This window comes from Neophocaena asiaeorientalis, unplaced genomic scaffold (genome assembly GCF_003031525.2).
Source record: "Neophocaena asiaeorientalis asiaeorientalis breed wild unplaced genomic scaffold, Neophocaena_asiaeorientalis_V1.1 scaffold126, whole genome shotgun sequence".
NCBI lineage: Eukaryota > Metazoa > Chordata > Mammalia > Artiodactyla > Phocoenidae > Neophocaena > Neophocaena asiaeorientalis.
The window spans coordinates 602100-629213 of record NW_020174565.1 but is presented as its reverse complement, the minus strand read 5'-3'; the positions used below and the strand labels follow the sequence as shown (position 1 = coordinate 629213).

The window sequence follows — 27114 nt, the reverse complement described above, 5'->3', positions numbered from 1 at the left end:
CGGCCTCCTCGGGTTATTTGGTCCCCGGGGCTCCCTGCCCTGCGTCCCCTCCCCCCTTCCCGCGCGTCCTCCCACTCTTTCCCTCCCCCGGCTCCCCCGCCTCTCATTCATTCCGTCGGCTCCCTCCTCGCTCCTCCTTCCCGCTCTGGCCCCTCTATCCCAGATCCTCCCCGCGCGGACCCCGCTGCAGTCCTGGGGTTTTTAGCACATTCATGGAAGTTTAGGGCCTGGACGGTGCCCCCAAGTCCGCGTTGAGAGCGCAGCCCGAGCTGCCGGCCGGGAAGAGGAAGATGTCTGTGCTCAGGCGAATGATGCGGGTCTCCAATCGCTCCCTCCTCGCCTTCATCTTCTTCTTCTCCCTCTCCTCGTCTTGCCTCTACTTCATCTATGTGGCTCCGGGCATCGGTAAGCACCGAGACACACCCTCACTTCCCACGGTCACAGTGAAGGAAACGCAGCATGTTACTTACGGGATTTGGAAGCTGTATAAACAGGGGCCCGGCAGAAAGCATTTTATTTGAAATGCGATTTCAGACCTGTCACATAAACTGCTTCGGGGCATGGCTTTGGCATGTGAGTTTTGTCAATGCACGTTTAAACAACTTAAAGACTGCGTTACGTGGACAGAGCAAAATAAGGTGTGATGGCCCGAGATGTCCTGGTCGCTTTCTTGAGTATTCGTGACAGCTTTATCCATTTAATATTAAGTTTTTAAGTTTAAACTTAGTAATCGTAATTTTATTCAGACACTCTCAGCTATATTAACTAGTTGTAAAAATACGATGGAGAAACCCACAGTAGGGAATGTGATTGAGTTCAAGAATGTACTGTTCTAGGTCGCTTTTTTAGAATGGGGTCAGTGAACATTTGTGCCACACTTCAGGAATTTTTAGGCGATGAGTTGTCTAGTAAAAACAATGCTCCAATTGTTCAGTGTGCTTGGGTCTGCTTTGCAAGGGTAGGTAGCCTCTGCTACCTGTTAGGATGAATTCTGAGATAAGATGATTAAATTAACAATTATGCAAGATAGTTTACAATTTGAACCTATTTACCAGTTTTTCTTTTGGTTTCTAGTCCAAAATACACTTTTGTATAATCTGCTTGAATTAGCCTCTTTAGTAAACATCCTGGTTTCTCAGCCCCTCTGGTTGAAAAGGTGCCAGTGTGGCATTCTCATGACCGAAAAATCTGAACTTCATATGGATATTAAAACACTGTATTTCCAGAACTTTTCTGAGTTCTTCCGGGTTATTATGTATTTAATGTTAAATGAGGTAGTAACATTGTGCATCTCCTATCATTTCTTTTTAGACATTAGTAGTTTTTTGAACCAGTACCATTTCTCCCCTGAGTGAGCTAAAAATGTATGTATGGCCTCTTACAGAGTGAAAACACCTGCAGAATTTTAAGATGGAATTATTATCAGGGCATTGTCTCACATGGTAGTAGATTATTTCAGTGGATTGCAGGGGGGAGGGAAGAAACAGACCTCACCAAACCTCATCAAGACTGTTGTGTTTCCTAAAAATTATGTGACTTTTCTTGATTAAATTTTCAGGTTCAAGTAAAACGTATAAGCTCAGAATGATGCTTGAGAAGGCATAAATTGTCGAAACCTTGATATCCTGAAATAGAAGTTTGGGGTTAAAGTTTGAAAAAAATATGAATATTTCAACATATTATTTGCTTTTAATGCAGTTTTTTTTCTTTAGGCTAAATTGGATACATCTTGAAGCCTGTAGTAGAAATGACAGTGATAGCTCAGTGGCTTTGAGAGTAGTTAGCCAAAATATTCAGCAAGCTTTTTCTTAAAATTCTCTGCCATTTTGGAAGTCTTATCAATTAACTTCTCATTCTGCAGCAATTTTTACTTTCTTATGTAGCTCTTTAAAGGTGGACATCTTTGGGGGAAGTTATTTTATGAGATATTTTAACTTTGAGAGATTCTGGAGAATTTTTTTTTTGCACTTAGATAACAATTTTCTTACTTTCTTGGTATTTTGAGTAACATATTAAAATTACTCCAAAAGCTAACCAAAGGAAATCAGAATTCCAGCTTTCACTTGATAGCCATTTTTTTGTTATTGCATTAATATATTATCTGTAGATTCTTAAAATTCAGTTGATGTGAGGTAGTAATATATCTTTCTTATTTCTATACTTAATGTTTGCCATAGAACAATCACTGACATGGCATAAAAATTTTGGCAGTTGTCTTCTAGGCAATTAGGTTGACATGATTTAAACTACTCTGTTCTTTTGGGTCTTCTGATTTATAACTTAAAAAAATTGATTGAAGCCAGTAAGAAGAATGAAAACCAAAACTTGTGAAGTGTTAACAGTTTGTTAAACTGAATGTTTCTCAAACTAGCATTATTTAGCAGCAAAAAACCCTCCTTACTTTTAATTATTGAGAAGCAGTTTTCCAAAACTCAAATTTTTGCTTGAAAGCTTGAATTTTGTCATTGGTAACACATACTGTCAGTTTTTCTTGAAGCGTCAGGCTCATTTTGCTCTTTTGGGGGGAAATGTAGGTCAAATACAGAAGTCTAAATGAGCATAGTTTTTCAGTTGTACCTTTAAGTAAAAATGATGTTCCGTGAAAAAAATGTGGCTAGTTCAGCTCACAATGCAATGATCTATTGCACAATTTGATTTTCAAGACAACCACAGTACTTTGGTATGCTGCAGAAATGCCTTATGCATACTTCTTGTTTCATCACAGATTTCTTTTTTCTCTTTTCTTTTTTAAATTAATTTTTATTGGAGTATAGTCGATTTACAATGTTGTTTTACTTCTCAGTATACATATGCATTTATCCACTCTTTTTTAGATTCTTTTCCCATATAGGTCATTACAGAGTATTGAGTAGAGTTCCCTGTGCTGTACAGTAGGCTCTTGTTATTTGTTTTATATATAGTAGTGTGTATGTGTCCATCCCAGTCTCCCAGTTTATCCCTCCCCCTGCTTCCCGCTTGGTAACCATAAGTTTTATTTTCTACCTCTGCATCACAGATTTCTTATTAATGAGACATACCCGAAACTAATTAGGTTCTTATAACTAGTTTACATTAGAGATACATAGAATCTTTTTGAAATAATTCATATTTTAGCCTGAATTGCATCTTGGGGCAGAATTTTCTTGTGACTAAAATACATGTTATGTAAGAGAGCATTTTTTAATTGATCTTAAATAAATGTTTCAAATCTCTTATGTTAAAAAATCCATGTTGATCCTATCCACATCAACCTCTTTAGTAGACATCAATTGTATTTTCCTACGTTTTTTGCCCAGAGACCTGTTTTTGTCGTGTGTCTTCCCCCAGGCAGTCAGTCCTATCATTTTAGTTACTCTTATTAGTCTCCTTCCTCAGTGTTCTCCTCTCCCTCTCTTCCTTCTGAGAAGATAGTACCACACAGTTGTAGGTAGCAGAATATGTTTAGTTTCCAGTGTTTTCTCATGTGGCTCAACAACTTTTTGACTCTTTGGATCTTAATCTGCAATGAATTCCAGCAAACTCAAAGCTCATTATTTTAAGAATAATTTGAAACACTTTCCTTGAAATTTCTAATTCATGCAAGAAACACAGGAACTTTCTTTATATTAGGAACTTTAGTACTAAGGGAAATTGGTCTGCAGACCACTCTCCACCCTGGAAATCCATGGACACATGGCTCTAGCCCACCCAGTAGAGGCTGGTGCCCTGAATTTTTTCTCATTCTCTTTCTACTTTTGTGCATGATTGCAAAAAGGTGAGTGCAGTCTTCCCCTAAGGTCTTGCCTTGGCTGAATTGAAAATGGAGTTCCATTTAGTGTGAAACTGTTTTCAATATAACACAACATAGTCATTTACCTGCTATTGTATCAAAGGAGTAGGTGAACTGACTTATAGATCCATTCAGCAAACGCGAATAGAGCACCTCAGATAGGCTAGAGGAACAACCTCAGATTGTTTGAGGAAAAAAGATGACCAAGACGGAGTTCCTTCCCTCATACAGTGGGATGAGCGCTGTGAAAGGGCTGCATCAGGTCCTCAGAAAGCATGCCGTGGGCAGTGAGGTCTGGTTAAGGATTTCCAGAGGAGGTGATGGATAGGATTTATCTGGACTGAGCAAAGGGACTCTAGTCAGAGGGAACAGCATGAGCAAAGGTAGTTTCCAGAAAATAGGAGTATTTCCATCTGGCTACCATCCAGGGCGTGGGTTGGTAGATGGGCCAGATTGGGAAGAGTTTCGGGTCTCCCCTGCCCAGCCTCGTGTTCTGGCACTTGGGGTCCCTGAACTTCCTGGCGGAGAGAAACTGGCCTTGGTTCACACAGCTTTATTAAAGCTGTCTGTGGTTAAGAAAGAAGTTGATGAGCCTTTAATCAGCGGGGCAGTATTGTGGGGGAGATTGCACAGCTCCCCTGGGGGTGGGAGATTTCACTGTCCATTTGACGGTCCTGACCTTTGTCAGACTTGCTTTCAGGCTGTTTTATTCTTTGCGTAGAGGTGGAGTCCAGTTGGGCCACTTTGGTGTGAATTCCTGTGGGCCCGTTGAGGAATCACCTGGCCATGTGCTTTGCTTTTTTGGGTCTCAAGGAGTTTGGTGCCCTGCTGGGTCAGATGGAGCTGGGGATGGGTGGGCAGGGTGTGGGGGTGTGTTGTGGGAGCGGGTGGCTTAGTAGGTCCTTGCTCAGAGTCCCCCCGACGTTCTGGCTGGGTTTCTCTCAGTTTGCTCAGAGAGTAGCTTGTTAGTTGCCTGTAGCTTTCTTATGGCAGCCCTTTAGCCTCCTGGCTGGGTGAGTCTGGTTGTACACTTCTGAGCTGTTACAGTTTGCTTTGTGTTTCAAAGGTCCTTCTGGTTTCTTTCCTCACCAAGTTCTCTGGTCACCATGGCTCTTTTGGGGGGTTCTTTTGGTTTGGGCCACCGTGTTGGGTATTTCTTTTTTCTGGGCCTCTCTTACTGGTCAGGCTTCCTATGCTAATATTTTTGTCTTGTGAGTAGCAGGAAACATCAGAAGTTCTGAAAAGGGGGATGCTGGAATCCTTTGTTGTAGAGCAGTTCTTCTGCATGGAGTGTGGGTTACAGAGGGCAGAGCCAGTGGCTGGGAGACCAGGTGGGAAGTTTTTTCAGTAGCTCAGGTGATAGAAGATTCGAACCTGATCAAGGTTGTAGTTGGGTCAGGGCAGAGTGGAGAGGATGTGAATAGTGGGATTGAAGGAAAGGGAGAAGCTTGAAGACAATGCTTGTGTTCTGGCTTAGACAGCCAGGCTGTGGGTCGTAGGGACTATAGAAAGGCAAGTGCCTTGAGGGGGCGATTTTGGTTTTAGAGATATAGAGTTGGGACGCTTATAGGATAGCCAGGAAGAACTTGTCAGTAGGTAGGCAGATGGACATAAGGGCTTAGAGCCCAGGAGAAATGTCTAACTGGAGAGAGATTTGGGTGTCTTCGGCATATAGGTGAATGATACATATCTATTTTTCCCCTGACACACCTGAATTAATAAAACTAACTTGTGCAAGCAGAAGTGACTCACTAAGTTAGTTACTCTTAAATGTGGAATGATAGGGGTTAAATTGGAATATGAAGGAAGCCCAAGTGCAGTCTGAAGGGTTTCCCATGAGGCTCTTTTACCTTTTTCACTCCCCAGCCCTAAATGGGAAGCAGTGTGATTGACACTGTGGAAAGTTTAGATGGCTACCCAAGGACAGCTGGTGGAGGCTGAAGGCAAGGTAATGACAGATGAAATCCATCAGCCTAGGGCACGTGGAGAAATAGGAATAGGAAAATGAAGGACGAGAGAGAGATCATGAAAGTGAAGAGAGACCTTCGCAAAAATAAGTAAATAAATAAAAATGATGATCGGCAAAACAAGCATTGAAGTGGGATATATAGTTCAGTGGGATAAAGTCTGGAAGGAGAATCATGGATTTGGTAAGTAGGAGCTCTGTGACAGCCACTACAAGAGCTGTTTTTGTGGTGTCATAGGGCACCAGCCAGATTGCCTAGCCTTGGATTGGATTGCCTTGGGTTGGATTGTAAATCAGAGGTCAGATGAAAGTGGATCAAAGGAGCCTTATAAGATGGGAAGACCTGAGCTTATGTGGATGCTTGGGGAGTGAGGGCATGGTTTGAAGATTTGAGGAAGGGAACAAATTACAACGTATGATCTAGGAAGACTTAATTCATTTACTTATTCATACATGTTTGTCTGTGGTTCTGCACTGAGCAGAATCCACACGGTCCCTGCCTTCATAGAGCTCGTAGCCAGTGGGAAATTTGCATAGTTGCAGAGCAACTATTCTGGAAGAGAGTGTGGAGCGCAGTTTGCTATGGGGCACCGGATGGGTGGATGGGGGCACTAGACTTGGCGTCAGGGAGAAAAGGGAGGTTAAGCTGAGGCCAGAAGCTTAAGTTAGGTGATTAAAGGGTGGGCCTGGGGAGAAGTGCTTCAGGTAGGAGTGGGATATTTGAAGGCTAAGAGATGAGAGAGAAATGGGAAGTTTTTTTTTAAAAAAAAGGGTAGGGGGCTAAAGAATAGAAATCAGAGAGGAGTATGGGCTGAAGCCAGAGAGAGAAATACGGGTCCAACCATAGAGAGAAATACGGGTCCAACCATAGAGGACCTTGTAAGCTGGGTTTGAGAACTTGGACTTCAGCCTGAGGACAATGTCAGACCACTGAGCTTAAATTTTAAGTAGGAGAGTGACATGATCAGGTTTGCATTGTAGAAGTACTTAGGCTGTACTGGTGTGGATGGATTAAAGTCAGCAATTCTGGAATCAGGGAGACCAGGCAGAGGGAGTGGGATCAAGTATATGGGTAGATTAATTTTGGAGATGGGAGAGGAGATAAAGACGTTCATGATAGCAAAAATTAGATGCATATGGAGAGGGAGGTTGAGGACATGCATACCTAATAAGGTGGGTGACTGAGCTCTTAGAGTGAGCGGCTCTGTTTACGTGAACAAATGTTAGTATAAACTGTTTCCTAGACTAGGTTAAGAGATTTGGTTTCTACCTTGGCACATACTAGAGGCTTAGTGAAGGGTTGTTGAGTGACTGTTTCCGATTAAATCACTGCTTTTGGTATGGCAGCTCCAGTTCGTTCTCTTCCCTGCCCACTCATCAATACCATTCTAGTGTTGGATGTTAGACACCTTGGAAGAATATGGAGGGGCTGTCAGGGGATGAGGAACAGTGGAGAAAATGCCAGGATTGGTCAGTGTATTAGTTATCTATTACTTTCTAACAAATTACCTCCAAATTGAGGGTCTTAAACCAACAAACATGTATTATCTCATTGTTTCTGTGGCCAGGAATCTGGACACGGTTTGGCTGGATGCCTCTGGTTCAAGGTATCTTACTCGGCTACAGAGTGTAGCTCAGGGCTGTGGTTGGAGGCTCCACTGGGGGAGGATCCGCTTCCAAGTTCACCCACATGCATCTGGGCAGGATTCTGTTCCCTGAGGGTTGTTGGACTGAGGACTTTGCTTCTTCGCGGGTTATCGGCTGGAGGCCTCACTCAGTTCCTTGCCCTGGCACCTCTCCATTGGGCAGCTCCCAGCCCCATTGCTTTCGCCATATTTTCTTTGTCAGAAAAGAGTCTCTAGGTCCAGTGCACACTCAAGGGGCAGGGGAGCCTTCTCAGAGGCTGCTTACCGCCGTCAGGTTGCCATTCTTTTATTTTCATTATTTTATTCTCTGGTTGCCATTCTTGAGCGTATCTGTTAACTCAGCTATATTGTTTGGGCATGAGTGAATCTAAATCCTATGACCTTGTGGGAAATTAGGTATTTTTGAAGGGGATATTGATTGATTGAAATCTGACAATGCTAAATACCATTCTCCTTGTTACCATTTTATAAGTAAATTTGACGTCTATTAAACAACGTGGCAGAATGAGGTAGTGACGCATTTATTCTGCAGCAGTGTTTATCATTACTACTTTTTAATGTTTATTAAAGGTAAAAATAGCCGTGTCTGTGGATACCTTAAAAAGAGAAACGCCTAATCTAGGTTTGTCGTCTCTGTATTGGTAGGTATTCCAAATACTATTTGGAATTTTGTTGGGAACAGAATGCATTTTCCTCTCGGGGCAGTGTTACATGTATAGAGGGTGAGTAATTTCCTTACCCATCTTGTGACCAGCCTGTTTATCACAGGATGTACTGCGAAGCTTCTCAGGACACATACGCTTGTGTGCATGGCGTTAGGCTCTGGTGGTTGCAGCTGTGGCTAAGCCTCTCCCCACCAGAGCCCCTCTGTCTGAGGGCCCCGGGCCATGGGAACTTTGGACACAGAGGCCTTGGCTCTGGAGCCAGAGCTGTGTGCAGAGAAGCCCCAGGAGCAAGATTCCAGAGGTCTGCTATTGGAGCTCCGCACCCCCTGCCCCGTGCTAGGAGAATGGCCTTGTTGTAAAGGAAGAGAAGGAAAGGCCCCTAAAGATCACCACTTGCCCAGAGTCTCACACGTTGTTGTTGGAAGAACTGAAGTGGATGATTTTTGGAAAAGCTGAACTGTGCCCCTTGGGATTTCTGTGCCTGAGTTGCCCTGGAACATTGAAGATTTGGGGGACATTGTCTTCTTCAGCTTTAAGGAATACCCCACGGAGAAGAGAGGAGACTCTTCTGGATAGTGTGAGAGCAGTGAGCGTAATTACGGGCAGGTTTTCCGCTCTTTGTAAAGAAGCCAAACCAGACCATTCTAACTGAGCTGTAAACAACAAAATAAGTGGCCTGCTAAGCGTTCCTTTCGTAACCTGTTCTCCAGCCGAGAGTAGATGACCACAGGTTAAGGCTGGAGAAGGTGCTTTGCTTGGGGGACCGGACAGGCTTCTCAGCCCCTTGCCCTTGTTTCCTCGGCGCTGTGTTCATCTCTGCAGTCCTCTCCCTCTTCCACCTGTGCCCACTTCTACCCACCTGCCTTTGTGACTCCTTTTCCCTTTCCAGCCTGCCTCTCATGTTTGTCTTAACCTGAGTGAAAATGTGGAGGTGGTGAGAAGGAGGTGCGTTGTGGAGAGATTTTTCTAGAACTTGGATTTCCTAGGTCCTATTTGGGAGTTCTGGAGAATGGAGAGCCCCTCCGGCTTTGTGTATTTACAGTTTTCTCCTTCTGGTCCATTTTCCTGGCCGCCTTAGACCATGCTAGCTCTTGTCACCACTGCTTGGACTGCACTTTTTTTTTTTTTACCAGTTTAATCAGAGCAGCCTGCCCCCAGCTCTTTCTCCCTTGTCTTCTCTTTTTTCTCCTTTTCCATGTGAATCTCCTTCTTTTTCTTTTTTTGATTCCCAGAGGCTCCGGTGATTGAATATTTATAGTCTTTTCTTTCCACTTCTGCCTGTTGTCAGGATGATAACAAAGAGAATAATATACGAGTAATATTGTGATTCGAGTTGAAGATTGGGTCCATTGAAGGTTAAAAGGTTTTCTGAGGATACCTACAATGCCATGGAAATTGGTTTACTCTAGTTATTACTAGGTATTTTTACTCATGTCTTGGGCCCACTGGAGAGTTTCAGGTAGCACCCCAATTTTATTTCTCTCTAGCATGTATATCCTATACTGGGCCGACTTAATTTGTTCTGTTTCATGGGCATACTTGTTTTCTGTCATGGCAGAACTTGACAGAGTTCAGTTTAAACCACAGCAAAAACCCTCCTCAGTTAAAATAGGAAAGATAGCTTAAAGGATGTTTGTCAGTTTTATTTTTGGCTATGTGGCACGGCAAAATGTTTAGGAAAACATAAATCTCAAATTTGTAATTAACTTTTTTTCTCCAGAGGCATAATAAGTATGACTTCCTGTTCGTATCTTTGTTTTCATGATTAATTTTCTCGAGTTAGTAAAAGTCTTTGGCTCTATGAGGTCTTTGTGTTGTATGTTCGTTAGGGATGAAACATAGATTCTTCGTTGTCTGAATGAATTGTTCGTAAATTAGAAAGCTGTATAAAAGAGGATGTATTTGGTATAAGTTAAACTGATTATGAAAGCTTCTACTTTTTTGCTTGTTAACAAATGTTAATGATGTTTAGAGAATGGTTTTTCAATTTTCAAACATGAAGGTGCTTAAGCCTTACCTAAGGCAACCCAGGTCTTATCACCAGATATTCTGATTGTGATCCTGGTTGATTTTTAATTAATACTTCAGGTAATTCTGGACCCTGGGAACTTATTTCTTTTCTTTCTTTTCTTTTTAAATTTATCTTATTTATTTTATTTTTGGCTGCATTGGGTCTTCATTGCTGCACACGGGCTTTCTCTAGTTGCAGTGAGCAGGGGCTACTCTTCCTTGCGGTGCACGGGCTTCTCGTTGCAGTGGCTTCTCTTGTTGTGGAGCACGGGCTCTAGGCACCTGGGCTTCAGTAGTTGTGGCACATGGGCTCAGTAGTTGTGGCTCGCAGGCTCTAGAGCACAGGCTCAGTAGTTGTGGTGCACGGGCTTAGTTGCTCCACAGCATGTGGGATCTTCCTGGACCACGGCTCAAAGCCGTGTCCCCTGCATTGGCAGGCGAATTCTCAACCACTGCACCACCAGGGAAGCTCCTGGGAACTTATTTCTGACAAACACCCCAAATGATTGGGAAATAATTTAGTGCTAAATAGTTTTACTTTTTAGACTGGTTATCTTATATCATTTGATCTTTCATAGAACTGATCTCACCTGTTAAAAAACGGATTAATTTGTTTATAGCATCATGTTTTACTGGAGACAGAAATGGATATCACGGTGAAGAATTTTTTTCCTCCAGAATGGAAATGGGCAGAATGGACAGACAGGTTGTTTAAGACAACCAGGATCATTTGTTTCTTTATGAGTCTGCACTGACTATGTGATTGAGTTATAGGTTGATCCTAAATTTGTTATTTAGTATTTTTAATTATTAGAAAGATATACTGTAATTCACTTAACAAGGTCAGTAAAAGTTATTAAAGCATGTGGCCTTACATGTTAGCCAGTGGAAGTGATTTCAAAACAAAAGACTTATAAAAGTCTTTATAATATTTTCATAGCTAAGCAGGTCTATGAGGTTTGTTACTATACCATGATATCTTAATTGAAATATTATCTCTTTCTTTATTTTTAAATATTTGGAGCTTGCTAGTGTTAATAATTCTTTACTGAAATCATTTATATATATTGCCTTGTTGGTAATTAAGTTAATCGCTCAGATATTATGGCTTCTAATTATAGTGCAATTTCCAGTTTGACTTGGAGGAAGAGAACTTGGACTTTATTTTCATTTGAATCAAGAGACCAATGGTAGGGACTTTCCTGGCAGTCCAGTGGGTAAGACTCTGCACTCCCAGCGCAGGGGGACTGTGTTTGATCCCCGGTCGGGGAGCTAGATCCTGAATGCCACAACTAAGAAGTCTGCATGCAGTGACTAAAAGATCCCGCGTGCTGCAGCTAAGACCCGGCGCAGCCAAAAAATAAAATAAAATAAATAAATAAAAATAAATCTTTGAAAAGAGATCAATGGTAGAGAATGAGAAGATGCCTTGTTTTTTGATTTGAAAATATGCTCTAGCTTTGGAAATCTTTGAAATTCATTTCCCATGCTGTGTCCCCTTTCTCCTGCCTGTTATACTTACTTTCATGATTAAGTAAGTTGAAATTATGAAAGATATTTTAATTGTGACAACACAGGGAAATTGGGGATGGTTGTAAAACATAGTTCAAATAGGTCTCCCTTTTATTTTTTCTCAAGATAGCATTCTTAAGCGGGTAGAGGTTCATTTCGCATTCACTTTAAATGTCTTCTGAAATCATTCATTTTCAGCAGATTTATAATGTTTCCTGGATGTGTTTATTTATGGTTTCATCTTTTAGTCTGTAATTTCATTAGGTAAGTTTCCTTACTGATTAGATTAAAAGTGTAATTGTCTGCATTTTTCCTTCCCTGATTCCCTCATTTCCTCCTGATTCTACTTTTCTCTAATGTGGTTTATAGCTCAACTCTTCAGGTTTCTGTCATGCTTTAAAGAGGCTATGTGTTTAAGTGAATAACAGTGAATTAACAAATGACAGTGCTGAGAGCTATCGTGTGTTAGACAGCTGAGTTTAAACTAGGCTGAACTGATGGTCTGGTTGTTGTAGAAGTAATTCCGATGTTTTAGGCAGTTTATTCTTTTTCAGGATTTTGGTTTTTACAGAGGAACCCCCATGGCTTCTTAGTTTCTGGTACTGCTTGGCAGTTGGTAGTTATTCAACAAATATTTATTGAATAAACACGTCTCTACCCTGAACGTCTTTAATAAGACTGTTGGAAAAGTCAAATTTTATTCAAAAATATTTAACTTTGATCAGTATTCAAACACAAGTAATACCTTCAAATAACTTAAAACTGTTGAAATGCAGAGTGGAAGTGGTAAAAGTACCTGTTGGAAAGAATTTTTTGTTAATTTTTGGTGTCTACATCAGCAAAGCTTGAGCTGTTGGCTAAGATCTGAAATAGATCTGTACTGTATGTGATCACTGTATTCATTATTGCTTGATAAAACGAGATCCTGACCACAGAATTATTTCATTCTGTTTATTAGTCAGCCTGTGACTTACTGGAAAGGTAAGGAGGAGGATATTATAGGCTAGTAATTATTTGCTCTGCAGATTTTCTTGAGCCCATACCTGACTTTGAATTATTATCACCATGGTAAGATAGTGTTTAAATAGTGAGATCTGTTTAAATAGTGCTTTGACATAAAGGGAATCATTTGTTTTACAGCCTGGCACAGCCTAGAAGTCTGTTACTATTTGTTTTTAACTCAAGCAATACTTTGGTCCTAGGCAAAGTATGAACTATATTTCACATGTCATGTGGCCTCATCCTGGGGTCTACAGCATTATTATTAGAGATAATATATTTAGCTTGTACAAACTTGCATGAGTAATGTCTGGAAACTTGTTGCACAAGGGGCTAGATGTGGAAAGAAGAAAACTTACAAGCATGTGAAATAGATTATTGTGAGTTCTTAGAAGTTCAGAGAATACCTCATTCAGATATCTGTGGTTACTGTCAAGGGATGTCTACATGCAGTGTTTTGCCTTTTTCCATATTGTTTATTTCCTTACGTGTTCTGTGGATTATATGGGAAACCGTTTTCTCTCCTGTGACTTTGAAGTGCCCCTTCTGACTTCCTCCTCACATTAGTTGAAATCTGTTTATCCCTCCTATTGTCACTTCCCTCATAACTTTTTACATTGAAGATTTTTCTTTTTCTTAGCCCCTCTCTCTCCTCTAGAAGAAGCCATTGCTTCTTCCAAACAGCTGCCCCTCAGGGTCATTCAGACCAGTGCTTGAATCTTGATTTTTAAAAATTCCAGCTGTGTAACTTCTGAGTTTGTTTTCTGATCTCATAATGGGGGAAGCTGTACCTGTATCCTGGGGTGGTGTATTCGTTTCCTAGGGCTGCCGTACACGTTACCACACTGTATTCCAGTTGGCCAGAAATTTGAAATCAAGGAGTTGGCAGGGCTGTGCACCCTCTGGAGGCTCTAGGGGAGAATCCTTCCTTGTCTCCAGCTTTGGGTGCCTGTTGGCATTCCTTGGCTTCCTAGGCTGGTGGCCAGATCACTCCAATCTCTGCCTCCATCCTCACATTGCTTTCACGTATGTGTGTGTGTGTGTGTGTGTGTGTGTGTGTAAAAACCTCCCTCTGCCTTTCTCTTGTATGTGCACTTGCCGTTGGATTTAGGGCTAACCCAGATAATCCAGGGTGATCTCCTCATCTCGAGATCCTTAACTTAATTACCTCTGCAAAGACTCCTTTTCCAAATAAGATAACATTGACAGGTTCTGGGAATTAGGATGTGCACACATCTTTGGGGGCCTCCATTCAACCTGCTACATAAGAATTAAGTGAAATGTAATTATATGTGTGTTTAAGTATATTTATATATGGCATTTAGCTCAGTACCTGACGAATGTAGTTACTCAATGTTAATTCCTTTCCCTTCCCTTCAGAAATCTGTGCTCTCCAACATTCTGCCCCCCTGGGATGCTTTCGGCGGTTATGCTCAATTCAGAGCGTTTCTGCTCCGCTTTGCCCCTGCAGGCGTCCTGTGGTGACCATCAGGTAGTCTGCTTCTCGTCTTCCATCTTTCCTTGCTTGGCCATGCCTGGGTGTCCCCATGTCTGTGGTGTGCTCTCTCTCCTGACCCCGGTCTATCTAACCTTCCACGTCTGGCACTTTCTCAGCTTCATTAACGTTACTTCTCATCTTCACAATGAGCTTTAGTCCCCTCTTCTTCTTTCTGTTTTTTCACCCCATTCATCCATTTGGACCTTTACAACTTATTTTCCATTGCTGCCAACACTATTCAAGTTGGATCGCTTATCCCTGTATATCCTTTGCAGCTGTGCACCTCACAGCCTCTGCTTATACTGTCCTATCGATGGAAATGTGCTTCTCCCTCCTTCCTCTTACTTCTCTTAGTGCCTTCGCTTTAAAATTCATCTTTCCTCCTTCCACTCAGGCCATAGTCATGCTCAGGTCCCTCCTGTTACAAGAAAACTTCCCTTGACCTTGCTCTCACTTACCTGTTCTAAAACTGGACTGCTTCCACTTTATCCACTCAACTCCTTACTAGTTTCCTTTTGTTTCCATTATTTGGGTGAAACTGCTCTCTTGAAGGTTGACCGTGATCTAATAGCCTTTTTTTTTTTTTTTTTTTTTTTTTTTTGCGATACGCAGGCCTCTCCCTCTTGTGCCCTCTCCCGCCGCGGAGCACAGGCCCCAGACGCGCAGGCTCAGCGGCCATGGCTCACGGGCCCAGCCGCTCCGCGGCACGTGGGATCCTCCTGGACCGGGGCACGAACCCGCGTTCCCTGCATCGGCAGGCGGACTGCCAACCACTGCGCCACCAGGGAAGCCCAGCTAATAGCCTTTTTTCAAGGCTAAATGGGATGGTGGTAAAGAGCTGGGTTGCTGGAGCTGACTGCAGGCGGTGAATTCTAGCTCCACTACTTGCCAATAACTGTGTGACCTTGAGCAAGTCCCTTAACTGCATGCTTCAATTTCCTTATCTGTAAAATGGGAATATTAGTACCTAGTTTATAGGGTTGCTTGTAAGGGTTACATAGATTAGTATATGTAAAGAACTTCTAAGGTTGCCCAGTAGAGTATGCACTAGGTATTAGTTTTTTTTTATTTTCTAAGCTATTGTGTTTTAGTCTTTCTTGTTAGCCTGTGTGGTGACATTTGACATGGTTGACCGTTCCCTTTTCTTTTGTCCAGTGACTTCTTCACCATGTTCAAGCTCAGATTAATTCATCTCCGGGTCTTTTATCTTTGTGTCTCCTATTTGTGGTCTGAACTTCACCTTCTTATCTCCTTTCTAGATAATTTTTCCTGTGGTAATTCACCACCATGGTTCCTACTTTTACTTTTGTGTGAGTGTCTCCCCAGATTGTGTTTGTACCTTGTCTGTCTTAGCTCCAGCACTGCGTTTATAGCTGTGTGTGAGCATGCTTAACGAACACAGTCTCCCTCACAGTCAGCTCTGTAGTTGACTTCTGGTTTTGTTAAAGGACCTGGAGATTGTGACGATTAGAAACATGGATGTTGGGATCAGAGGGATGTTGTATTTGAGTCCTTCAGTGCTCAGGAAGCCTTTCCAGATCACTGCAGACGGCACAGTCTCCTTGGCTTGAATACACAGCGTGCTTTCAATGAGCAAAGCTGCGTGTGGAAAGAGGTAGAGAGACACAGCTTTATGGCAAATGTACTCCTTAGTTTTATTAAGTTGAGAATGAGGCATGCTCATAAATCTTTCCATACAAACCCAGGGTAGGATGCCTAGAAGCTGTTGTAAACTGTTGATTTTTGAAAGTTTTTTTCCTTTAAGTTGTAGTTGTTCCCCCCTGGAAAACAGACTAGGTAAAGAAGTTAAATTTATGTCTCACAATGCAGAGGCAAATAGCAAATGAACTAAATTAGAGAACATGGCATCATTTTAATTAACCAGTGGTAGTTTTTAGTGTGTTTCTGAGTTGTCTCGAGACCAAAGGGCAAGGATGGGAAAGATTTCCCTCTTTGTTTTCTGAAATGTAGTCTCTTGTAAGTTGGAATAGAAATTTTAGACCAGGATTTCCAGGCTTGCCAACAAGATATTATATTTTATAGTAATGATAATTAGCAGGCAACTATAGTTATTTGAGTGTGGATTACTGGACTTTCATGATGTTTGGTAATCAGACAGTCTGGACCATTCAGTGCTGGTTTCTTGGGCCTTGAAACTCTGACACATGGCCTTGCTCCTGTTAACAATGCCTCTGTTTAAACACAGCTTCATTCCTTAATGGGTTTTGATCTTTAGGGATTAAACCCGTGAGGACTATTAACCTAAGGAATGTAACTCAGTTAGCTGTGAATGATTTAAAATAAACTAATAGATTTCCGTTCGGAGAGCTTGGTGTCTCACTTTATTTTTTCTCCATCCATCTAATGAATAGTAAATGCAGTCTTTTGGTAAATGATTCACCTTTGTCACAGGTGCCATCAGTGATAAATTTTCTTAACGGTTTTGTTACCTGATATTTTGAAAGTTTTTAGGAAAATTTGACTTTGATTATCCTTTTCTATACTGGATGTTTTCCTTGTTTCTTAAATTTGACTTGGTTTCAAGATTCAAACCATTTTCTTTATAAGAGTAGGTGTGTTAATTAAAAGTAAAAGCTATATACTTTTTAAAAGTTCTGTTTCCAGGACTGACAATGAGGCACGTGTGTTCTCACCTAGTATATCCTTGCTTAGGCCAGTACTGTTTCTTCCAAGTCTGGGAATCGGTACTGGTCTTGGCTTAATAACCCTTGGCTCAGTCCTGCTTCTCCATGACAGGTCTTTTTTTTTTTTTTTTTTCAGTTTGGTGCATAACAAATATTTAGGATATTTACACCACTGATAACAGATTTCGTGTATAACTTTAGGATTAAATGATCCAAGAGATTGTAAATCAATTGGCATTCATTTTTTTTTCCTGCATCATTTCAGTTGAACTTGAGATCTTGGTTTAGGTAGAGCTGCTAATGTTACTTTTGCTTTTCTTGAACATTTTCCCACATTTTTGGTTGGCTGTTCTCTTTGTTTTCATTCTTCACTTTGTCTCGTTTGTCTTTTAAAGTCCATTAGAAAGCAAAAATGTAATAAAAACTTGTGGGGCTTGTAACCCTGGTATAATAAATTCAAGCCTAAACAAGTTAAATCTAATTATAGGACTGCTTTCTAGAGAGGATGTGGACAGTCTACTAAAAATGATTGAGATAAAGCTTATGTGGAACCTGGATTTCTGTTTCTCTCTCTTTTATGGCTTGAAGGTGAGAGAAAGAGTGTTAATACACTCTGCTTCTCTACTCTCGTTATCTATTTTCTGTTCATTTGTACTTTGAGCAAGTTCAAATTTCAAAAAAATGGGAAAGGAGGTAGCAAACGTTTTGCTCATTTCTCTGTACCATGTCGAAGAAGCAGAGCTGGGCCCAGAAAATGAGTCGGCATTTTTGATTTTTTCATTCAGCATTCATTTTTCGAGAGTGTCATTACTGTGTTGGGAGACAGCTTATCTTAAAATTGAAAGAGCCATTAACCGAGCCTTGCAGTTTCTTGGTTTTGCCATGAAAATGAGCTTCCTCCTCTTGTCTGAACGGAGTTTATGATTTTTAGCTTCATGCTTGGAGAAGTTAGAGTAGAAGGGGCTTTAGAGAAACCTAGTGCAGTACTGCCAGTTTTAGTTGAGGAAACTGAGATCCAGTGAGCTGCCCATGGTAGCAGAATAAGGACCAAAAAAGAAAAGGTCTTTTGACTTGACTTCTCTGCCTGTCTGAGGAGGCTTGCCATCTCAAAAGTCAGGGATTTTTGTAATCTTTGTCAAATTACCAGTTTCTCCCAAAGGAGGAGATTAGAAATTATTTTTGAAGCACTTACTCTGGAGAATTAGATTAACAGCTTGAAAATGCCACATTGATTTTGATTTTATCTGCTTTTACAGTCCTGGTAGGTAGATTTGTGATTGAAAGGGAGTGTAAAAGTTCAAGTATTTAAGAAAAATTACAAAAAGTGATACTGATTCTAGATCATTCTACACTATGCCCCTCCAACGCCTTGAGAATTTGCAAGATCTATACCCATATTAGAGATATTGATTTATGATATATTTATGATTCAAGATGGAATCCTCACCTTTGTGGAGTCTTTGGTTTGAGGGAATTAATATAGAATTAGAGAAAGTGAATTTTAGGAGTATATGGTTGAATACTTACAAAAAAATGCCTCTTTGAAATTTCTAAGTATATTTTATAGTAGAAAATCATCTATGGATAAAGGAATTACGATATTTCAGTTTGTTCATCTAGTCTCATTCTGTTTGATGGATGGATGTTACTACTTTAATTTTTTCATTTTATTGTTTTTTTAAAAGAGTTTGTTTAAGTTTTTGATAATGGGAAATAGTCATTTTATATTTCTCTTTTCCCTTTGGATGTACTAATTGAGTCAGTTTGGGTCTATTGGGCAGTTCCTCAATTCTGAATATTATTTTTAAAAATTTTTAAAAAGTTTATTGAGTCATGACATTCTCTCTTTTTTTTTTTCCTTTATAGCCAACACATATCTCTTTATGGTACAAGCTCGAGGAATAATGTTGAGAGAGAATGTAAAAACAATAGGACATATGATCAGGCTGTACACAAATAAAAACACTACACTCAATGGTACAGGTAAGACTGCTTGCTGTTTAATTTTGCTTTGCTTCCACTTCTTACCCTTAGAGTCATAAATCAGTAAACCAAATCTCTTCAGCTCTGGTTCTGCCTCCAAGTACCTCCCTGTTAAAAATGAAGGTCTCCTACTAAGTGCACTGGGAGGGTCTTTCACTGCTTGAGTTGGGACTGTCATGTATTCTAGGATATATAAGGGTATGATCACCAAGGTGATGAGGGTTTTGTATAAAGATACTTAAGTTAATTCTTGCAAACATAACTTAAAATATGAAAAACAGCTTGTACTTTTTCAGTTTGCCTGCTGTGTTGAAAAGAAATTACCCACAAAGAGAGTAATTTATTCATCTTAGCCATACTGCCATCTTCATTATGCCCATTCTAATTCCTAAGATGCTTTCCCAGCTATGTCTAGAAAGTACTTGTTTTTAGTTATAGAAGAGTCTTAATAATTGTATGGCCTTTTTAGGGGCTAATGGGAGAAATCATATAAAATTGGAAATCAGTAGCTGCTCTTGTTTTTTTAAAATATAATCTGGAAGAAGAATCTCCATCAGAATCACATGAGGTTAAAACCTGTGTAATAGGCCAAAGTAGTGATTTAATGATGTAAATAGATTCAACTGCTGTGGGAGGATGCTTGTGCTCTTCTCTGGCAGTGTTTCCACATTGTCTTCCTGAAGTAGAATTGGCTGTTATTTTCAAGGGTTCAGTGGCTGATTATCAGTTGTTGCATCCACTGTATTCTCATTTTAAACAGTTAAAGTGAAAGACTTATGTCAACAGTTCTTCGTTCATTGTGCCACTGTAAATCACACACACATATCCCCACACCCTAATAGGAAGTCCCTATCTCCCAACCATAGGTATATTTTCTTAAAATGGGCGTTAAGATGGGCAATACTTTTAGACCCTTCTAAAAATTCAAGACTGTGACATTGATTCTTAATTTAATGTCACACATGCTTCTGCAAAATCTGTCCTAGTCATTTGCCTGATTTATATCATTATGCCGCCAATCAAACACTCTTAATTTTCTTCTTCCTTTTAACTTTAAAGAAATTTCCTTTAGAAAGACTGTCTCATCTGAGCTGATATTTTAATAGTACGGTAAAAGTCTCATGAACTGGTCTTCTGCATTAATTGGTCTTCTGAACAGTAGGTCAATTTTAGGAGAAGTTTAAACATTTGAAAAGCTTCGCTAAGACTTGTCCTGGTTGAATAAGTTGATGTGAAGGTATTCGCTAAAAGTTCATTCAGCTGAAGTATTAAGCATCTTTAAGTTACTGTATTTGTATAAGTGAGTGCTAATAAAATCTGTGCCTAATCAGGTTCTTTTCCTGGAGTATGAATAAGTTATATGCGTGAATGTTGCATTTTTGATTAGGAGAACTGCTTACTTGGGCAAGACAACCCTGCCCTCAACCCCACTGCAGCATCCCACAGCTGAAAAAAAGGAAATCCTCTCTTCCCCTCACCAAGTCGCAGTTGCAGTGAAGACCGAACAACCAGTGCATCCTTTGATGAAAGTGTGCTTTTTATGAACCTTTGGAAAATTTTCACATGGTTCCTTTACTGATGGTGCAACTCTTCTCAGGAGACCGTCAGTTATTGTATCAGTTAGGAATTAGGTTTGGTTGTAAGAGAAACCTGCCTGCAGTGGTTTAAACCCATGAGGCTTCTTGTACAAAAGAAGTCTGGATGGAGGACTGTTTCTGTTGTGGAGAAAGTCTTCACACACTTTCCCACTTCTGCTGTGTCATGTAGCTTCACAGGCTAAGATGGCTGTGGGTCTCCAGTCTCTATGTTTGCCCTTGGGTCATTAGAAGGAGCGATGGAAGGGAGGGAAGAAGAAGAAATAGAGTGCCCCCTTTGTAAGGACCCTTCCCGGAAGTCCCATGTAGTAGTTCCGCTTATGTCTCACTAGCCAGAACTTAGTTGTAAGGACACCTGGGAATGATAGTCTTTGAGCTGGGCTCCCTGCTGCCCTGAATGAAATTGGGGTTCTGTTACCAAGGAAGAACGGGAAAATGGAGTTTGAATAGGCAACTGTGAGGTTCTGCCGTGTTCATTTATCTTGAGTAGTTAGTGTAGGTATACTTAACCTAGATATTAGAGATACAAGATGAAGAAAGACATCCTCCTGAAACTGTGCCTTTAAACAGCATAAAGTCTTTCTTCCACGTTGTCACATTACCTTTTTTGGGGAAAATAATCTTGGAACTTTAGAACTAGAAGGACCATTAGAGATCACCTACTTCAACCCCATTATTATAGGGCTGGGAAAACTGAGGCCCCAGACGAAGTGATTGACCCACGGCTGCACAGCTAGTAACTAGTCAACCAGGACTAGAGCTTGTCTTTCAGACTTCTGATGTTCTCTGGTTTAGGGATCAGAAGACTCTGGATCTAGTACTTGTTCTTATACCAACTAGCTATTGTATATTTAAAAGATTCAGCAAGCTCTTTATGCCCAGCTTTTTCATCTACCCTGTTTCATAGAACTATTAGAATAAAATGAAGATCTGGCATTTTTAGCATTCATTGTAAAAGGCAAATAGTACTATTCAAAAATAAAGGATTCCTACCAAAAGAAAAAAAAAATCCTCCCTTTACATGAAGATCTCTAGGTTTCTGAGAGAGATGGAAATGTAAATAGCTACTTATAATGCAGTGATTTATTTCTGCACAGACTTGTACAGATGAAATCTGCCAAAAAGGAGATAATGGACACTAAGGTTTACAAAGAGCTAATTGAGCTCCGGGGGAGAGTTGATGAACATGTATTGACTCATTTAAAATTTATCACTTGGACTTCCCTGGCGGTCCAGTGGTTGAGACTCTGTACTTCCAGTGCAGGGGGCATGGGTTCGATCCCTTGTCGGGGAACTAGGATCCCAGATGCCCCTCGGCATGGCCAATAAAAAAGAAAACTATCACTTAGATTAGATCTTAAAAACTCTCATCACAAGAAAAAAAAACTGTAACCATGTGAAGTGATGGATGTTAACTAGCCTTGTGGTAATCATTTCACAATATATACATGTATCAAATCATTATGTTGTACACCTTAAACTAACACAGTGTTATATGCCGATGAAAATAGTTTGCAAAAAACATAATATTTAACACTTAGTGGCAAATTGTGATATTTCTAAGTACAATTGATTCCAAAAAGGAGTTTTTAACCCTGTGCCTGAACGTTCTGAAGCACCAAGTGTAAAGAGATGTATGTAAAATTTTTGTAAAGAAACCATGTTCTTTTATAATCAAATGGTGCCTTGCCTTGTAGCCCACGGAGTCAGTCAAATTAAGAAAACAAAATGTATTCAGTGAGCAGTTATCAAAACAGATGACAAGGGTCACGCAGTGTTAGAGCTGGTAGGTTTGTTAGAAATAACCCAGCACACTTCCTCATTTGGTGGATGCATGGTCGGAGGCCCACAGACATCGCCAGACTGACATGACAGGCTAGCAGTAAATAGACTGGAATGCTCATTGAGTTTCTGTTACCTGCTTTAAGCTGCCTTTTGCAGGGAAACCAAAGCCCTGGAGAGGTCTCCTTTGGTCCTGTTCTCCTAAGGTCCAGTGAGAGCTGAAGAGGGGACTTGTCCAGCAGTTTTCATTCTGTGTTTCCTTTTCGTTTGGTGTGGCTCTGGAAGGAAGAAGGCAGGGGCCAGGTCTCACTGTGGTTTCATCCATTCATTAGATGAAATAATGTCTACATTTTACAGCAGTTGCGGTGGATCAGCCTTCAGTGCATCTGTCATGCATCACCTTTTAAAACTCCTGATTTGGGGGCTTCCCTGGTGGTGCAGTGGTTGAGAGTCCGCCTGCCGATGCAGGGGACACGGGTTCGTGCCCCTGTCCGGGAAGATCCCACATGCCGCGGAGCGGCTGGGCCCGTGAGCCATGGCCGCTGAGCCTGCGCGTCCGGAGCCTGTGCTCCGCAACGGGAGAGGCCACAACAGTGAGAGGCCCGCGTACCGAAAAAAAAAAAACCAAAAAAAAACTCTCCTGAGTTTGAAAGCAGTGGGTTATACTCCATGGACCTCACCACTTTTGTAGGAATAACGATTTCGTGGGTTTATTACATTAGAGTCTCCAAAAGTTTAAATCATTGTTGGCTATATTATCAGTTGTGAAGTGTTTATTTGCAGTAAGTTTCTACTATGTTGTAGGTCCTTTATTAGATGCTAGAAATCAAAGGCAATTTGATTTCAGTTAAAAGAGGTTTATAGACTAATGGCAAGGGGGTGGATAGCCTTATATACAAAATACTTTGGGATGACGTAACTACCACTGGACACAGTACTTAAGGGATACAGATGTTTTTATTAGTCTAGCAATAAGTTGAGATCCTTATGATCATTTGTAATGATGTAGCCAAGAATAACATGTTTAGCTCCAAAACTTCGTATTTAAAGGACATGAATATACTGATACTGCATGTCTTTAAGGTTTTTTTTTTTTTTTTTAACATTAGTTCTTTGAAAACTGATGAAAGTGATCCATGGGTTCTTTTGTAAAAAAAATTCAATCATTTTAGCATGAGAATAAAAAGTGAAACAGTCCTCCAGCCCTCCTGTTGCCATGAGACTCCCCAAAGGGAGCTGCTGTTAACAGTTTGTGTTGCAGAGATGTCTGGAGAGCTTAAAATCTCTGTGAGTTAGGTGTGGATTAATAGAGTCTATAAATTATGCGTGGCTAAGAAAAGGGGCCCAAGCTTTAATGACAAGAATTAATAAATTATTTACAGTAAGAAAATACCCTTATTTAAATTTAACTACGTGACATTAAGAAATTAGGAATGCGTGAGTGTTAATGTTTATCTTCTTCAGGATTATATGAAAATGAGCACACACACTGCCTTTGGAACACATAAAGGCAGTGCACTCCCAGGGACAAGCTTATCTATCTTCTGTTTTCAGCTTCTACAAGTGCATTGTGTAGAATAGATGCTTAGCTAACATAGTGGGAGTCCCCATAAAAGCAGAACTTTTATTTTTTGTTACTATAACTTGAAATTTGATATATATCTAGATATATATTTTTAAAGGGATTTAAAAAAAAGAACCAGAACTTTATTGGACTTCCTTACACTTATTTTATGTTTAGTATCTTTAAATCTTTCAGATATCTATGGGTGAGATACAGAGTATGGGCTCCTAGAGGGGTTTCCGTGGTGTTAGTCCGTCCCTGTGTGTCTTGGCGTACAAAACAGCTAATGTCCACTGAATCCCTCCCCCTCCTTTGTCTTAGAGGATTTTCCTTATCAAATGCTTTCCAGGGCTCCTCTGGAGAAAGGCATTGGGGAGGATTCTGTTACTGGGGCTTTCTCACTTCCTGGTGGAATAGGCCTTAGCCATTGTACCATCATTGGTCCCTATTTATCATGTTGGGGTTTTCTGGTAACACTTACCTTAAAGCCTCCTTACTGATGCCTTTCCAAGTTCGTAAGGTGTTTCCACTTATTCATAAGGGGTTCCACTCTGCAAGGCCCCTTCCAGAAGGTGGGCCTGAAGGTGGGGTGTGTCTCTTTGCTCCAAAGTGCCATCCTGGCTCCCAGGCTGCATCCCCATCTACGGTATATAATTTTTTTAAAGAATTTCTTCAGTTTACTTTATTATTTATTTATTTATTTGTCATACCACGTGGCTTGCAGGATCTTAGTTCCCTGACCAGGGACTGAACCCAGGCCCTTGGCAGTGAAAGTGTGGAGACCTAACCACTGGACTGCTAGGGAATTCCTGTCATCTACTGTATTCTGATGATGAGTGAATATTTATGTTAGGCCAAGCCATGGACGGGAGGTGTTTAGTTTTCTTTGACTCTTCTCACATGCTTCATATTCAATTTCCAGGATTCTGCGGTGAGAGGGTTTAGCTTTTACAGTCCAGTAAGGGTGTGATTTTGACCTTCAGCCTTTTGCTTGCTGGTCTCTGGCTGACAGGCCTCTCTTCTAAGTCATATGCCCGTTCTCCCCCTTTCTCACTCTGCATGCAAGCCAGTTCTGATAGGAATACCTCTCTTATCAGAGCAGATTACTGAAGACTGAAAGTCTTCACATTTTCCTAAAGTGTCTGCTAGAACTTCATTTCCTGTGGGTACAGGGTTTGTGATCCAGAAGACAGATGGTAGTTTAATCAGCGGTTTCCATTTCTCATCTCTTACTCACCACATGTTGGTCTCATTCTCTCAGACCAACTTCCTCTTACATAGCAGGAAGCTGGCAGGTCATGGTTGCCAGATTTGCATCTCAGAACTTTGTTCCAGAAAGGGACTGAAATGGGAGCTCCTTGGTTCCGAGTTTAAAATTCCCAAGGCTCTGACTGTTCCAGGTTGAGTCAGGGGCTCATTTCTAAAGCAGTCACTCCTAACTGAAGTTCCTGAATATGCATATGGGCTAGGGATTGTTCTGAGCACTTTGTACACTTATCTTTCTGAAATCTGAAAACGACAGCATGAGGTAGGTGCAGATGAGAAACTCTGTTCTCTTGCTTTGTACCACAAAGCTAGTGCGTGTTGGGGCGGATTTGAACTCAGCACTTGACTTTGGTGCTCTAAACCGTACGCTCGGTGTTCCATAATTTGCTGACTCTAAAGATAATGGACCTAATGTAATAACAGCTCCAGGGCTCTCTAGAAACTGCAGCCCACGGGTTGGGAATGACTAATTTAAGGACTTTAAATGGGCTGTATTACAAAAGTCAGTTGAGTGGGTAAATCGCAGTTTCTCAAGTGTGAGGCGATGAGAAAACATTACTCCCACCCTCTGCTCTGTGGATGTGGAAGCAGTGTGCTGTGGCTGTGTGGCTGTCCAGAACACCCTGGGCTGTTTGATACTGGGAGAGGATCCCCTGCTGTACTTTCACTCCCTCTTTTTTTTTAACATCTTTATTGGAGTATAATTGCTTTACAATGGTGTGTTAGTTTCTGCTTTATAACTAAGTGAATCAGTTATACATATACATATGTTCCCATATCTCTTCCCTCTTGCGTCTCCCTCCCTCCCATCCTCCCTATCCCACCCCTCTAGGTGGACACAAAGCACCGAGCTGATCTCCCTGTGCTCTGCGGCTGCTTCCCACTAGCTAGCTATTTTACGTTTGGTAGTGTATATATGTCTATGCCACTCTCTCACTTTGTCACTCCCTCTTTCGAAGTGGCTCAGCTGGGGGAAGGGTGGAAACACCTGTTCTCTTACGGTCGCAAATGGGCCTGCTCTGTGTGTAAGCATGGATCAGGCCTTGCTGCTCCCCAGACTTGTCCCAGGTTCCCCCGGGGAAATCGTGCTGAGAGGTCCCATCTGGCAGCGGTGAAGGGTGAATGGGAGAGTAGTCACGGCAGCTGTATTTTGCTTTTCTCTAGTTCTTTATAGATAATTGCTTTTAAGTACTGTTGCAGATTGCAGATTGTAGTCTTTACACAGTGACGGTTACACATTTCATACTAGGAGCAAAGCAAAAGACAATTTTTTGGTTGTAACTTTTCTCTCTCTCTCTAAGATTATCCTGAAGGCAATAATTCAAGTGATTATCTTGTTCAAGCAACAACGTATCTTCCGGGAAACTTCACATATTCGCCATACCTCCCCTGCCCGGAAAAGCTGCCTCACATGCGTAAGTTTCATCTACTTTTGACTTAACTATTTGCTTGTATTATAATAAAATAAAATCGCATGGTTTGAGCACACCACCCTCAGGCCATTATTGGGGGTGCTCGTATTCATATCACGTAGCATGTTATTTGACTTTCTTTTGAGAGGGGTGCAAAGCAATTTTTTGGGAGGGGGAGGAGGATTGAAAAGCTAAAGAAAAAGCTTATGCCTTACCCAGAAGTAACCTCACCTCTGTTGTGAGTTTGATGTGTGTTCTTAAAATTATCCTTAAAATGGTTTTAACACTATCTTTTACATAGATAGGAAATTAGAACGTTTCAAAGGTTTTAAGAAATTATATAAATGGTTTTAAAATTACATTTCCTTCTGTAACTTGCTTTCTTAATTATTTTTTGAGAACTGTCCATGCTGATACATAGAGATCAGTTTATTTCCCTTAACTGTTCTATAGTGTATCTTTGAATAATTGAATAAATGTACCACATTTCATTTACCTTTTTCTCTGTTGATGGAAATTTAGGTTGTTTCCACTGTTTTGCTACCACAAAGCAGTGCTGTAAGGAACAACATCATACAGATTTCCCTGTGCGTGTGTGCTTGAGGGTTCATGCCTAAAAGTGGAATTGCTAGGTAGGCTGGTGTGGTTGCACTCCACAGCCGCGGTACCAGTTTATATCCCCAGGGGCAAAGCGTGAATGCACCACTTTGATATTGATGGACTTTAAAAATTTTGCTATTCTTATAGATAAAACACTTTTTGCTATTATGACAAATCAAAAAAGGTATCTTGTTTCAATTCT

The 27114-nt window shown here is 40.9% G+C and overlaps 1 protein-coding gene and 1 pseudogene across 1 annotated transcript in view; one reads left to right on the top strand and one right to left on the bottom strand.

Annotated features, from left to right (window-relative positions):
* Positions 1-111, bottom strand: part of LOC112408342 (gamma-secretase subunit APH-1B-like) — a 31208-nt pseudogene extending 31097 nt beyond the window's left edge.
* B4GALT6 (beta-1,4-galactosyltransferase 6) overlaps positions 1-27114 on the top strand; it is a 64021-nt gene continuing 36907 nt past the window's right edge. The window contains exons 1-3 of the mRNA XM_024757964.1: positions 1-405; positions 18577-18693; positions 26202-26315. Coding sequence (XP_024613732.1) covers positions 291-405; positions 18577-18693; positions 26202-26315 — 346 coding nt within the window. The 5' untranslated portion in view covers positions 1-290. The remainder of the gene's footprint in view (positions 406-18576; positions 18694-26201; positions 26316-27114) is intronic.